At 42.2% G+C, this 15720-nt stretch overlaps 1 protein-coding gene across 6 annotated transcripts in view; it reads right to left on the reverse strand.

Moving 5' to 3' along the window:
* The window catches only part of LOC139749432 (uncharacterized), a 457243-nt gene that overhangs the window by 282081 nt on the left and 159442 nt on the right, over positions 1–15720 (reverse strand). For all 6 annotated transcript variants that reach the window (XM_071663280.1, XM_071663279.1, XM_071663278.1 and 3 more), the window contains one exon: positions 624–847. In XM_071663280.1, coding sequence (XP_071519381.1) covers positions 624–847 — 224 coding nt within the window. The remainder of the gene's footprint in view (positions 1–623; positions 848–15720) is intronic.

Here is a 15720-nt window from a genome sequence, read left to right on the forward strand (position 1 = left end):
GTATCGTCCAAACGCCTCTGTATTCTCTTTCACTAACAACCTTACTTCTTCATCCCACCACTCCCTGCCCTTTCTAATTTGCCCACCTCCCATCTTTCTCATGCCACATGCATCACTATAGCCCAGTCTCGTGCATCAAAGCTGCTAACATACTCACTTAGCTGCTTCCAAATCACTTGCCTCTCATGATCTTTCTTCTCACAACCAGGTGCATAATTAGTACTTTCCTATTTTCAGTACTGCTTCACCTTCGGAAGCTTTATTAACAATTACTAAAAATAATGGTATAATGACCTCTGAAACAAGTAAACCATAACACAAACTTCTGCTATGAGTCAAAAGTGCTGATTATAGGCCTAGATACAGTATCCTATCAACAAAATAATAACAAAAATGACTGTAAAGGGCTATCCACATCTACAACTGATGACCACCTAACTATATACGGCAAACAAAGTTCATCTAGAACTGATTACAGACACTCTATTGCCGTGGTCATCCCCTTGAAGGAGTTCCAGTTGGGAACAGGCATCATGAATATAGGTAGATAGATAGAAAGCTTTTCTAACTTGTACATCAACATGTAGTGAACATTAAATAAAAATAATTAACAAAACACTTACGATGACGATGATGGCTTAGTCTTCTTAAGTTTGGAACGGTCATTGCTTGTTGGGACTCTCTTACTTGGACGGGATTTTCTTTTATTGTCTCGTTTGTACCCAGGACGATGAGGAGAAGAGTCAGAGGAAGAAGAACTTGAAGATGAAGAAGTTGATGATGTAGAAGAGGAGGAGCTACTGCTTGATGATGGAGGGTTTCTCCTGTGGCCATGCTGACCATGCATCTGCAAAATTAGAGAGATTATCACACTAACAATTATAATCAAATGGTCCACTCTCATCTCATCTTTCTATTTTTCACATGACACTATAACCTCAAATAAGGTTTAAAGGAGCCATCTGACTTCAAATCTGTAATACCACAACTCTTTTTGTTTCTATTCCTATTTCAACTTCATCAATTTATCTTCTAAGCATGAAACTTATTACACACCATATGGAACTGTTGTATTCTTCCCAATAACAAGGTCTAAGAAGCCTGCCTAATTTTTGTTTTCTAAAACTTTAAGTAATGATTCCCGCATCCTATTCTTGCACCTGCTCATCACAAAAGATTTCTACTACATTCTCTTCATTTCTCAATACAGTATTATAATATTAACCTAAATGGGATTTTCAGATATCAATTATATAAAAATATACATATGTACATAATTCATAATTGGGGATAAGGAAGAAAGAATACTTCCCAAGCACTCCTCATGTGTTGTAGAAGGCAACTACAGGGAATGAGAGCAGGGGGGCTAGAAACCCTTCCCTCCTTGTATTTTTAACTTTCTAAATGGGGAAACAGAAGAAGGAGTCACGCAGGGAATGCTCATCCTCCTCGAAGGCTCAGATTGGGGTGTCTAAATGTGCGAGGATGTAACCAAGATGAGAAAAAAGGAGAGATAGGTAGTATGTTTGAGGAAAGGAACCTGGATGTTTTGGCTCTGAGTGAAATGAAGCTCAAGGGTAAAGGGGAAGAGTGGTTTGGGGATGTGTTGGGAGTAAAGTCAGGGGTTAGTGAGAGGACAAGAGCAAGGGAAGAAGTAGCACTACTCCTGAAACAGGAGTGGTGGGAGTATGCGATAGAGTGTAAGAGAGTAAACTCTAGATTGATATGGGCAAAACTGAAAGTTGATGGAGAGAGATGGGTGATTATTGGTGCATATGCACCTGGACATGAGAAGAAAGATCATGAGAGGCAAGTGTTTTAGGAGCAGCTGAATGAGTGTGTTAGTAGTTTTGATGTACGAGACCAGGTTATAGTGCTGGGTGATTTGAAAGCAAAGGTGAGTAATGTGGCAGTTGAGGGAATAGTTGGTGTACATGGGGTGTTCAATGTTGTAAATGGAAATGGTGAAGAGCTTGTAGATTTATGTGCTGAAAAAGGACTGGTGATTGGGAATACCTGGTTTAAAAAGAGATATACAAATAAGTATACGTATGTAAGTAGGAGAGATGGAAAGAGGGCATTATTGGATTACATGTTAATTGATAGGCATGCAAAAGAAAGACTTTTGGATCTTAATGTGCTGAGAGGTGCATCTGGAGGGATGTCTGATCATTATCTTGTGGAGGCGAAGGTGAAGATTTGAAGAGGTTTTCAGAAAAGAAGAGAGAATGTTGGGGTGAAGAAAGTGGTGAGAGTAAATGAGCTTGGGAAGGAGACTTGTGTGAGGAAGTACCAGGAGAGACTAAGTACAGAATGGAAAAAGGTGAGAACAAAGGACACAAGGGGAGTGGGGGAGGAATGGGATGTATTTACGGACGCAGTGATGGTTTGTGCAAAAGATGCTTGTGGCATGAGAAGCGTGGGAGGTGGACAGATTAGAAAGGGTAGTGAGTGGTGGGATGAAGAAGTAAGGTTATTAGTGAAAGAGAAGAGAGAGGCATTTGGACGATTTTTGCAGGGAAATAATATAAATGACTGGGAGATTTATAAAAGAGAGAGGCAGGAGGTCAAGAGAAAGGTGCAAGAGGCAAAAAAGAGGGCAAATGAGAGTTGGGGTGAGAGAGTATCATTAAATTTTAGAGAGAATACAAAGATGCCTGGGGATAGGGGAGAAAGAATACTTCCCAAGTATTCCCTGCGTGTCGTAGAAGGTGACAAAAAGGGGAGGGAGCGGGTGGCTGGAAATCCTTCCCTCTCTCTCTTTTTTTTTTTTTTCAAAAGAGGAAACAGAGAAAGGGGCCAGGTGAGGATATTCCCTAAAAGGTCCAGTCCTTTGTTCTTAACGCTACCTCGCTGACAAGGGAAATGGCAAATAGTATGAAAGAAAAAGAAAGAAAAAAAAGATGTTTTGGAAGGAGGTAAATAAAGTGCGCAAGACAAGGGAACAAATTGGAACATCAGTGAAGAGGGTTAATGGGGGGGTGATAACAAGTAATGGTGATGTGAAAAGGAGATGGAGTGAGTATTTTGAAGATTTGTTGAATGTGTTTGATGATAGAGTAGCAGATATAGGGTGTTTTGGTTGAGGTGATGTGCAAAGTGAGAGGGTTAGGGAGAATGATTTGGTAAACAGAGAAGAGGTAGTAAAAGCTTTGTGGAAGTTGAAAGCCTGCAAGGCAGCGGGTTTGGATGGTATTGCAGTGGAATTTCTCAAAAAAGAGAGTGACTGTATTGTTGACTGGTTGGTAAGGTTATTTAATGTATATATGACTCATGGTGAGGTGCCTGAGGATTGGCGCAACGCTTGCGTAGTGCCATTGTACAAAGGCAAAGGGGATATAAGTGAGTGCTGAAATTACAGAGGTATAAATTTGTTGAGTATTCCTGGGAAATTATATGGGATATTGATTGAGAGGGTGAAGGCATGTACAGAGCATCAGATTGGGGAAGAGCAGTGTGGTTTCAGAAGAGGTAGAGGATGTGTGGATCAAGTGTTTGCTTTGAAGATGTATGTGAGAAATATTTAGAAAGCAAATGGATTTGTATGTAGCATTTAAGGATCAGGAGAAGGCATATGATAGAGTTGATAGAGATGCTCTGTGGAAGGTATTAAGAATATATGGTGTGGGAGGTAAGTTGTTAGAAGCAGTGAAAAGTTTTTATTGAGGATGTAAGGCATGTGTACGTATAGGAAGAGAGGAAAGTGACTGGTTCTCAGAAAATGTTGGTTTGCGGTAGGGATGTGTGATGTCTCCATGGTTGTTTAATTTGTTTATGGATGAGGTTGTTAGGGAGGTGAATGCAAGAGTTTTCGAAAGAGGGGCAAGCATGCAGTCTGTTGCGGATGAGAGAGCTTGGAAGTGAGTCAGTTGTTGTTCGGTGATGATACAGCGCTGGTGGCTGATTCGAGCGAGAAACTGCAAAAGCTGGTGACTGAAATTGGTAAAGTGTGTGAAAGAAGAAAGCTGAGAGTGGATCATAGGGTGGGGGAGGGGGCGAATGTTCTGGGAGCTTTCAAAATTGTGCGGAAGTCGAGAACATTATCTTGGAAAGCAAAAATGGGTATGTTTGAAGGAATAGTGGTTCCAACAATGTTATATAGTTGCGAGGTGTGGGCTATACAGTTGTGTGGAGGAGGGTGGATGTGCTGGAAATGAGATGTTTGAGGACAATATGTGGTGTGAGGTGGTTTGATCGAGTAAGTAATGAAAGGTTAGGAGAGATGTGTGGTAATAAAAAGAGTGTGGTTGAGAGAGCAGAAGAGGGTGTTTGGAAATGGTTTGGTCACATGGAGAGAATGAGTGGGGAAAGATTGACAAAGAGGATATATGTGTCAGAGGTGGAGGGAACAGGAAGAAGTGGGAGACCAAACTGGAGGTGAAAAGATGGAGTGAAAAAGATTTTGAGTGATTGGGGCCTGAACATGCAGGAGGGTGAAAGGCATGCAAGGAATATAGTGAATTGGAACAATTTGGTATACCGGACTTGAAGTGCTGTCAATGGATTGAACCAGGGCATGTGAAGCATCTGGGGTAAACCATGGAAAGTTTTGTGGGGCCTGGATGTGGAAAGGGAGCCGTGGTTTCGGTGCATTATACATGACAGCTAGAGACTGAGTTTGAACAAATGTGGCCTTTGTTGTCTTTTCCTAGCGCTACCTCGCACACATACAGGTGGAGGGGGTTGTCATTTCATGTGTGGCGGGGTGGCCATGGGAATGAAAAAGGACAGACAGTATGAATTATGTACATGTGCATATATGTATATGTCTGTGTGCGTATATATATGTATACGTTGAGATGTATAGGTATGTATATGTGCTGTGTGTGGACGTGTATGTATATACATGTGTATGTGGGTGGGTTGGGCCATTCTTTTGTCAGTTTCCTTGCACTAACTCGCTAACGAGGGAGACAACAACAAAGTACAATAAATAAATAAAATACATAATTCATACTTGCTGCCTTTATTCATTCCCATTGACACCACGCAACACATGAAATGACAACCACCTCCCCCCGCACGCGTGTGAGGTAGTGCAAGGAAAAGACAAAAAAGGCCACATTTGTTCACACTCAGTCTCTAGCTGTCATGTATAATGCACTGAAACCACAGCTCCCTAGCCACATCCAGGCCCCACAAAACTTTCCATGGTTTACCCCAAAAGCTTCACATGCCCTGGTTCAATCCACTGACAGCACATCAACCCTAGTATAACACATCATTCTAATTCACTCTATTCCTTACACATCTTTCACCCTCCTGCATATTCAGGACCTGATCGCTCAAAATCTTTTTTACTCCATCCTTCCACCACCAATTTGGTCTCCCACTTCTCGTTCCCTCCACCTCTGACACATATATCCTCTTTGTTAATCTTTCCTCACTCATTCTCTCCATGTGACCAAACCATTTCAAAACACCCTCTTCTGCTCTCTCAACCACACTCTTTTTATTACCAGACAGATCTCTTACCCTTTCATTACTTACTCGATCATACCACCTCACACCACATATTGTCCTCAAACATCTTATTTCCAACACATCCACCCTCCTCCACACAACCCTAACTATATCCCACACCTCGCAACCATATAACATTGTTGGAACCACTATTCCTTCAAACATACCCATTTTTGCTTTCTGAGATAATGTTCTCGAATTCCACACATTTTTCAATGCTCCCACAACTTTCACCCCCTCCCCCACCCTGTGACTCACTTCCACTTCCACAGTTCCATCTGCTGCCAAATCCATCCCAGATATCTAAAACACTTCACTTCCTCCAGTTTTTCTCCATTCAAACATACCTCCCAGTTGACTTGTCACTCAACCCTACTGTATCTAATAACCTTGCTCTTATTCACATTTACTCTCAGCTTTCTTCTTTCACACACTTTACTAAATTCAGTCACCAGCTTCTGCAGTTTCTCACACAAATCAGCCACCAGCGCTGTATCATCAGCGAACAACAACTGACTCACTTCCCGAACTCTCTCATCCACAAGAGACTGCATACCCGTCCCTCTCTCCAAAACTCTTGCATATACCTCCCTAAAAACCCCATCCATAAACAAATTAAACAACCATAGAGACATCATGCACCCCTACCGCAAACCAACATTCACTGGAAACCAGTCATTTTCCTCTCTTCCTACTCATACACATGCCTTACATCCTCGATAAAAACTTTTCACTGCTTCAAGCAACTTGCCACACCATATACTCTTCATACCTTCCACAGAGCCTCACTATCAACTCTATCATATGCCTTCTCCAGATCCTTAAATGCTACATACAAATCCATCTGCCTTTCAAAGTATTTCTCACATGCATTCTTCATAGCAAACACCTGATCCACACATCCTCTACTACTTCTGAAACCACACTGCTCTTCCCCAATCTGATACTCTGTACCTGCCTTCACCCTCTCAATCAATACCCTCCCATATAATTTCCCAGGAATACTCAACAAACTTATACCTCTGTAAGTTGAGCACTCACTTTTATCCCCTTTGCCTTTGTACAATGGCACTATGCATGCATTCCACCAATCCTCATGCACTTTGCCATGAGCCATACATACAATGAATATCCACACCAACCAGTCAATAACACAGTCACCCCCTTTTTTAATAAATTCCACAGCAATACCATCCAAACCCACTGCCTTGCCGGCTTTCATCTTCCGCAAAGCTTTCACTACCTCTTCTCTGTTTACCAAATCATTTTCCCTGACCCTCTCATTCGCACACCACCTTGACCAAAACACCCTATATCTGCCACCGTATCATCTAACACATTCAACAAACCTTCTAAATACTCACTCCATCTCTTCTTACATCACCACTACTTGTTATTACCTCCCCATGAGCCCCCTTCACCAATGTTCCCATTTGTTCTCTTGTCTTCTGCATTTTATTTACCTCCTTCCAAAACATCTTTTTATTCTCCCTAAAATTTAATGATACTCTCTCACCCCAATTCTCATTTGCCCTCTTTTTCACCTCTTGCACCTTTCTCTTGACCTCCTGCTTCTTTCTTTTATACATCTCCCAGTCATTTGCACCATTTCCCTGCAAAAATCGTCTAAATGCCTCTCTCTTCTCTTTCACTAATAACTTTACTTCTTCATCCCACCACTCACTACCCTTTCTAATCTGCCCACCTCCCACGCTTCTCATGCCACAAGCATCTTTTGCATAAGCCACCAGTGGTTCCCTAAACACATGCCATTCCTCCCCCACTATCCTTACGTCCTTAGCTCTCACCTTTTTCCATTCTGCACTCAGTCTCTCCTGGTACTTCCTCACACAAGTCTCCGTTCCAAGCTCACCACTCTCTTCACCCCAACATTCTCTTTTCTTTTCTGAAAACCTCTACAAATCTTCACTTTCGCCTCCAAAAGATAATGATCAGACATCCCTCCAGTTGCACCTCTCAGCACATTAACATCCAAAAGTCTCTCTTTCATGCTCCTATCAATTAACACATAATCCAATAACGCTCTCTGAACATCTCTCCTACATACATACATATGTATATCTGTCTTTTTAAAGCAGGTATTCCCAATCACCAGTCCTTTTCCAGCACACAAATCGAAAAGCTCTTCACTATTTCCATTTACAACCCGGAACACCCCATGCACACAAATTACTCCCTCAACTGCCACATTAGTCACCTTTACTTTCAAATCACCCATCACTATAACCCGGTCTCATGCATCAAAACTACTAAACACACTCACTCAGCTGCTCCCAAAACACTTGCCTCTCATGATCTTTCTTCTCATGCACAGGTGCATAGGCACCAATAATCACTCATCTCTCTCCTTCCACTTTCAGTTTTACCGATATCAACCTAGAGTTTACTTTCTTACACTCTATCACATACTCCCACAACGCCTGTTTCAGGAGTAGTGCTACTCCTTCCTTTGCTCTTGTCCTCTCATCTACCCCTGACTTTACTCCCAAAACATTCCCAAACCACTCTTCCCCTTTACCCTTGAGCTTCATTTCACTCAGAGCCAAAACATCCAGGTTCCTTTCCTCAAAAATACCACCTATCTCTCCTTTTTTCTCATCTTGGTTACATCAACACACATTTAGACACCCCAATCTAAGCCTTCGAGGAGGATGAGCACTCCCCGAGTGACTCCTTCTGTTTTCCCTTTTAGAAAGTTAAAATACAAGGATGGGAGGGTTTCTGTTCCCCCACTCCCGTCCCCTTTGGTCGCCTTCTACGACACACAGGGAATGTGTGGGAAGTATTCTTTCTCCCTTATCCCCAGGGATAATTCATTTCATAGGATAGAATAAGGTTGGACAGAATATAACATAATACATAAATGTGAATAAGAGCAAGGTTATTAGGTTCAGCAGGGTTGAGGGACAAGTTAATGGGGATGTAAGTTTGAATGAAGAAAAATTGGAGGAAGTGAGGTGTTTCAGATATCTGGGAGTGGACTTAGCAGCAAATGGAACCATGGAAGTGGAAGTGAGTTACAGGGTGGGGGAGGGGGTGAACATTCTAGGAGCAATGAAGAATGTGTGGAATAAGAAAATGTTGTCTCGGAGAGCAAAAATGGGTATGTTTGAAGGAACAGTAGTTCCAACAATATCATATGGCTGCGAGGCATGGGCTATAGATATGGTTGTATGAAGGCGGGTGAATGTGTTGGAAAAGAAAAGTTTGAGGACAAAATGTGGTGTGAGGTGGTTTGACTGAGTAAGAAATGAAAGGGTAAGACAGATGTATGGTAATAAAAAGAGTGTGGTTGAAAGAGCAGAAGAAGAGGTGTTGAAATGGTTTGGACATATGGAGAGAATGAGAGAGGAATGGCTGACAAAGAGGATATATGAGTCAGAGGTGGAGAGAACAAGGAGAAGCAGGAGACCAAGTTGGAGGTGGAAGGATGGATTAAACAGATTTTGAGCAACTGGGGACTGAACATAAAGGAGGGTAAGAGGTGTGCAAAGAATAGAGTGAATTGGAACAATGTGGTATACCGGGGTCAATGTGCTGTCAATGGACTGATCCAGGGCATGTGAAACATCTAAGGTAAACCATGGAAAGGTCTGTGGGGCCTGGATGTGGATAAGGAGCTGTGGTTTTGGTGCATTACACATGACAGCTAGAGACTGATTGAACGAATGTGGCCTTTTTTGTCTGTTTTTCTGGATCTACTTTGCTGAAATAGCAATGCTTTTTCCTGTGGAGTGGGGTAGCGCCAAGAATGGATGAAGGCAAGCAAGTACGAATATGTATTTGTGTAAATATGTATATGCCTGTATATGTGTATGCATATGTATGGGTGTTTATATATATGTGTATGTGAGCGGATGGGCCGTTCTTTGTCTGTTTCCTGGTGCTACCTCACTGATGCAGGAAATGCCAATCAAGTATAATAATAACAATAGTTAATAGTAACATAAAACTGGTGAGATTGAGTGGGAGATGTATAAAAGAAAGAGACAGGAGGTCAAGAGAAAGGTGCAAGAGGTGAAAAAAAGGGCAAATGAGAGATGGGGTGAGAGAGTATCATTAAATTTTAGGGAGAATAAAAAGATGTTCTGGAAGGAGGTAAATAAAGGGCGTAAGACAAGGGAGCAAATGGGAACTTCAGTGAAGGGCGCAAATGGGGAGGTGATAACAAGTAGTGGTGATGTGAGAAGGAGATGGAGTGAGTATTTTGAAGGTTTGTTGAATGTGTTTGATGATAGAGTGGCAGATATAGGGTGTTTTGGTCGAGGTGGTGTGCAAAGTGAGAGGGTTAGGGAAAATGATTTGGTAAACAGAGAAGAGGTAGTGAAAGCTTTGCAGAAGATGAAAGCCGGCAAGGCAGCAGGTTTGGATGGTAATGCAGTGGAATTTATTAAAAAAGGGGGTGACTGTATTGTTGACTGGTTGGCAAGGTTATTTAATGTATGTATGACTCATGGTGAGGTGCCTGAGGATTGGCAGAATGCGTGCATAGTGCCATTGTACAAAGGCAAAGGGGATAAGAGTGAGTGCTCAAATTACAGAGGTATAAGTTTGTTGAGTATTCCTGGTAAATTATATGGGAGGGTATTGATTGAGAGGGTGAAGGCATGTACAGAGCATCAGATTGGGGAAGAGCAGTGTGGTTTCAGAAGTGGTAGAGGATGTGTGGATCAGGTGTTTGCTTTGAAGAATGTATGTGAGAAATACTTAGAAAAGCAAATGGATTTGTATGTAGCATTTATGGATCTGGAGAAGGCATATGATAGAGTTGATAGAGATGCTCTGTGGAAGGTATTAAGAATATATGGTGTGGGAGGATAGTTGTTAGAAGCAGTGAAAAGTTTTTATCGAGGATGTAAGGCATGTGTACGTGTAGGAAGAGAGGAAAGTGATTGGTTCTCAGTGAATGTAGGTTTGCGGCAGGGGTGTGTGATGTCTCCATGGTTGTTTAATTTGTTTATGGATGGGGTTGTTAGGGAGGTAAATGCAAGAGTTTTGGAAAGAGGGGCAAGTATGAAGTCTGTTGGGGATGAGAGAGCTTGGGAAGTGAGTCAGTTGTTCGCTGATGATACAGCGCTGGTGGCTGATTCATGTGAGAAACTGCAGAAGTTGGTGACTGAGTTTGGTAAAGTGTGTGGAAGAAGAAAGTTAAGAGTAAATGTGAATAAGAGCAAGGTTATTAGGTACAGTAGGGTTGAGGGTCAAGTCAATTGGGAGGTGAGTTTGAATGGAGAAAAACTGGAGGAAGTGAAGTGTTTTAGATATCTGGGAGTGGATCTGGCAGCGGATGGAACCATGGAAGCGGAAGTGGATCATAGGGTGGGGGAGGGGGTGAAAATTCTGGGGGCCTTGAAGAATGTGTGGAAGTCGAGAACATTATCTCGGAAAGCAAAAATGGGTATGTTTGAAGGAATAGTGGTTCCAACAATGTTGTATGGTTGCGAGGCGTGGGCTATGGATAGAGTTGTGCGCAGGAGGATGGATGTGCTGGAAATGAGATGTTTGAGGACAATGAGTGGTGTGAGGTGGTTTGATCGAGTGAGTAACGTAAGGGTAAGAGAGATGTGTGGAAATAAAAAGAGCGTGGTTGAGAGAGCAGAAAAGGGTGTTTTGAAGTGGTTTGGGCACATGGAGAGAATGAGTGAGGAAAGATTGACCAAGAGGATATATGTGTCGGAGGTGGAGGGAACGAGGAGAAGAGGGAGACCAAATTGGAGGTGGAAAGATGGAGTGAAAAAGATTTTGTGTGATCGGGGCCTGAACATGCAGGAGGGTGAAAGGAGGGCAAGGAATAGAGTGAATTGGAGCGATGTGGTATACCGGGGTTGACGTGCTGTCAGTGGATTGAATCAAGGCATGTGAAGCGTCTGGGGTAAACCATGGAAAGCTGTGTAGGTATGTATATTTGCGTGTGTGGACGTATGTATATACATGTGTATGGGCGGGGTTGGGCCATTTCTTTCGTCTGTTTCCTTGCGCTACCTCGCAAACGCGGGAGACAGCGACAAAGTATAATAAAAAAAAAAATAAAAACTGGTGAAGATTTGCTACAATGGTATTCACAAATTGATTGTAAAAAATACAATGACTTGCAACGTAAGGCTTGATTAACCAAACAGGACTATAATGCAAAAATTTGCTGAGGTGACATTGGAGCACGCTTGAAAAAATATGAACCTGACGAATCATTGACTTACTATAATTTGATTATACAATGACAGTGATTTACTTCATATCCACATCACCTAACATGGTGAGATGACAGACAGACATAGAACATATCAGCTGCTGATTCATGCTGATAACGACACATGAAAAAAACATCAGGAAACAATGTGACTAAGTCCTGTCATGGGTGTGATACTAAGTATGGTGACTTCACAAGCAACATGAGGCGCTATCATCAGCCTGCATGACATAGGCCTAAGCAACAGGACAAAGGTTTGGCATTTCTCATCATACTGTAGTTTTATGGGTTGGGTGGCATGACGAGACTGGCTTCTTCATGGACAAGTCCTGGAGCAGTCGGCCTCACTGAACAACACCCAAAACAGATGGAGCTATCAAAGACACCATCCATGACAATCTCTTTTCTTCCATCAATACCATGCATGCTCAACTTCAGGTCCACTGTGCCACTCAAACAGTTAGAAACAGTCACCTGCATGGCCATATACCTGCAAGGATGTGGAACATGTGTGAGGTAGCCGCACAAGTGTCAGAGTGAGTGCTGGATTATTTAGGTGGATCCACACAGGTGGTATGGAGGAACTTGCCCATGTTGGTATTGGAAGTTCATGGGGGACAAGTGCATGGAGATTTTGGAGGATGTCTTTCTCCTAACGTCAATGAAGGATATGATGTTCCCTGATGCAACACTTTTTCACTTGGTACAGGCTAACAGCCCCACAGGAAGCTGGTTTTAGAAGCATCCAGAAATGACACTTCTGCCACACCCACCAAAATTGCCAGACCTGAACTCAAAATTTGGTCTGCAATGACCAAGATATGCAGGCGTGATGCAATCATCCATCATCACCGAGCAGCTGTGGTAAACAGGGCATTAATGGATTGGGGACCACTTAGAGGCCCAAATGGACAGACGATGACATAGAAGCTGTTGGCTTCTATGCCCTGGAGATAAAGTTGTGTCCTTGGTGCTGGGGTGCCTATACTAAATACTGATAACCATACACACTATAACCTATGTTAATATTGTTTTATTTCCTACAACGTATAAACAACTGTGACAACATCACACATATGACAGACAAGCGGTGTTTCTAATGACTACATATTGGATGAAATGGTGATACAAAACCTATGGCTTTATCATCGTAGTCAACATCTCATATAGACGATGCCGGATTGACCACTCATACTCCCCCCCACTTTCCATCCCACCTGGGCTGTCCATACCAGCTGCCCTGATTCCGTATTTCTCCTAAACAATCTCAAGGGTATTAAATATACTTCAACAGTATTACAGCACACTGCTATCACAATCAGTGGTAACACTGTGATCCAGCTGTTCCAATAAATGCATATTTCATAGTAATATTTCATCAATGCCAATGTCAACAGGACCTTGGTTATTACAAACTAATGCTGATGGTAGCCCATTTTTGGTATCGGTCATCAATAAAGTTTGAACATCACACTATTATTATTACAACTGTGTTACCACCTACAGTTAGTATAAGGGTATTATCATATTTTCTTTCTAGCTCCACCATGTCATGCCGTCATTATTACCTGACAACTTACACTTACACTTGTCTGTGTCATATGGCAGTGCATGGCTGCTTGCTTAAAGTATCCAGTGTGTTGTGTGGTAAATAAATTTTGACTGAACAATGTCAGCAGCAGTTATACCCACTGTATGACTGTCATCCATATAATTCTCTTTATTCTAACATTATCATATTACTCTCCTGTCGATGATACACAGTGATTCACACACAATTCAAATGCCAGAAATGAGTAACTACACTAACTGGCAACTGTAACCAAGGATAGCAGGCCCATCAACACACGCCAGGCAACACACTTAGGGATCAGCATTGTTCATCCACTGTTTCATATTGCATCAATGAGAAAAGGGGCTGAGACTCTTTGGTATGAGTGTAAATCTGGCACATACATTTGCAAGTGTGAGTAGGTAAACAGACAGATAAGAGGCTTCAGATCTGCCCACCTTTGAAGAGATAAAAGTGAGGGGTAACATGATCACAGGCTTTCAGATGTTTATAACATATGTGAGAGGTGACATGATCACATCGATTTTATGATGTACTAATGATGAAGATAGAGAACAATTCTTCGAGATATGTTGGGGCAGAGCAAGCAGAGGACATGTCATCATATTAGCAAAACTCTGCTATAAAACATGTAAAGAAGCATTTTACCCTCTCATATCTTTCCCAATGAATATGACCAAGTACATTTTAAGAGGCATAAGTTTGTTGAGTATTCCTGGGAAACTATACGAGAAGGTATTGAGTGAGAGGGTACAGGAATGTACAGAGTATCAGATTGGGATAGGGCAGTGTGATTTCAGAAGTGGTAGAGGATGTGTGGATCAGGTGTTTGCTCTGAAGAATGTATGTGAGAAATACTTAGAAAAACAAATGGATTTGTATGTAGCATTTATGGATCTGGAGAGGGCATATGATAAGATTGATGGAGATGCTTTGTGGAAGGTTTTAAGAGTATGTGGTGTGGGAGGTAGGTTGCAAGAGGTAGTGAAATGTTTTTACCAAGGATGTAAGGCATAAGTACGAGTAGGGAGAGAAGAAAGTGACCGGTTCCCAGTAAGCGTTGGTTTGCAGCAGGGGTGTGTGATGTCTCCATGGCTGTTTAATTTGCTTATTGATGGGGTTGTTAGGGAGGTGAATGCAAAGTTTTTGGAAAGAAAGGGCAAGTATGTAGTCTGTTGTGGATGAGAGGGCTTGGGAAGTGAGTCACTTCTTGTTTGCTGATGATACAGCACTGGTGATTGATTTGGGTGAAAAACTGCAGAGGTTGGTAACTGAGTTTGGTAAAGTGTGTGAAAGAAGAAACCTGAGAGTAAATGTGAATAAGAGCAAGTAAGGATGAGGGACAAATCAATTGGGACGTAAGTTTGAATGGAGAAAAACTGGAGGAAGTGAAACGCTTTAGATATCTGGGAGTGGACTTACCAGCGGATGGAACTATGGAGGAGGAAGTGAGTCACACAGTGGGGGAGGAGGCAAAGATTCTGGGAGAGCTGAAGAATGTGTGGAAGGTGAGAACATTATCTCAGAGGGCAAAAATGGGTATGTTTGAAGGAATAGTGGTTCCAACAATGTTATATGCCATGTTGTGAGGCATAGGCTATAAATAGGGTTGTGTGGAGGAGGGTGGATGTGTTGGAAATGAGATGTTTAAGGACAATATGTGGTGTGAGGTGGTTTGATCGAGTAATTAATGAAAGGGTAAAAGAGATTTGTGGAAATGGAATGGGTGTGGTTGAGAGAGCAGAAAAGGGTGTGTTGAAATGGTCTGGACACATGGAGAGAATGAGTAAGGAAAGATTGACAAAGAGTATATATGTCTAAGATGGTGGAGGGAACAAGGAGAAGCAGGAGACCAAATTGGAGGTGGAAGGATGGGGTGAAAAAGATTTTGAGGGATTGGGGCCAGAACATAGAGAAGGGTGAAAGGCGTGCAAGGAACAGAGTTAATTGGAACGATGTGGTTTACCGGAGTAAACATGCTGTGAATGGATTGAACCAGGACATGTGAAGCATCTGGGGTAAACAACAGAAAGGTCTGTAAGGCCTGGATGTGAAAAGGGAGCTGTGGTTTTGGTGCATTACAAATGCATTTTTGTCTTTTCCTGGCGCTACCTCGCTGGAGGGAGGGATACTATTTCATGTGTGGCTGGATGGTGACGGGAATGGATGAAGGCAGTGTGGTTTCAGAAGTGGTACAGGATGTGTGGATAAGGTGTTTGCTTTGAAGAATGTATGTAAGACAATACTTAGAAAAACAAATGGATTTGTTTGTAGCATTTATGGATCTGGAGAAGGCATATAATAGAGTTGATAGAGATGCTCTGTGGAAGGTATTAAGAGTATATGGTATGGGAGGTAAGTTGTTGGAGGCAGTGAAAAGTTTTTATCGAGGATGTATGGCATGTGTACGTGTAGGATGAGAGGAAAGGATTGGTTCTCAATTAATGTTGGTTTGCAGCAGGGGTGTGTGATGTCT

The sequence above is a fragment of the Panulirus ornatus genome, chromosome 7 (genome assembly GCF_036320965.1).
Source record: "Panulirus ornatus isolate Po-2019 chromosome 7, ASM3632096v1, whole genome shotgun sequence".
Classification (NCBI taxonomy): Eukaryota; Metazoa; Arthropoda; class Malacostraca; order Decapoda; family Palinuridae; genus Panulirus; species Panulirus ornatus.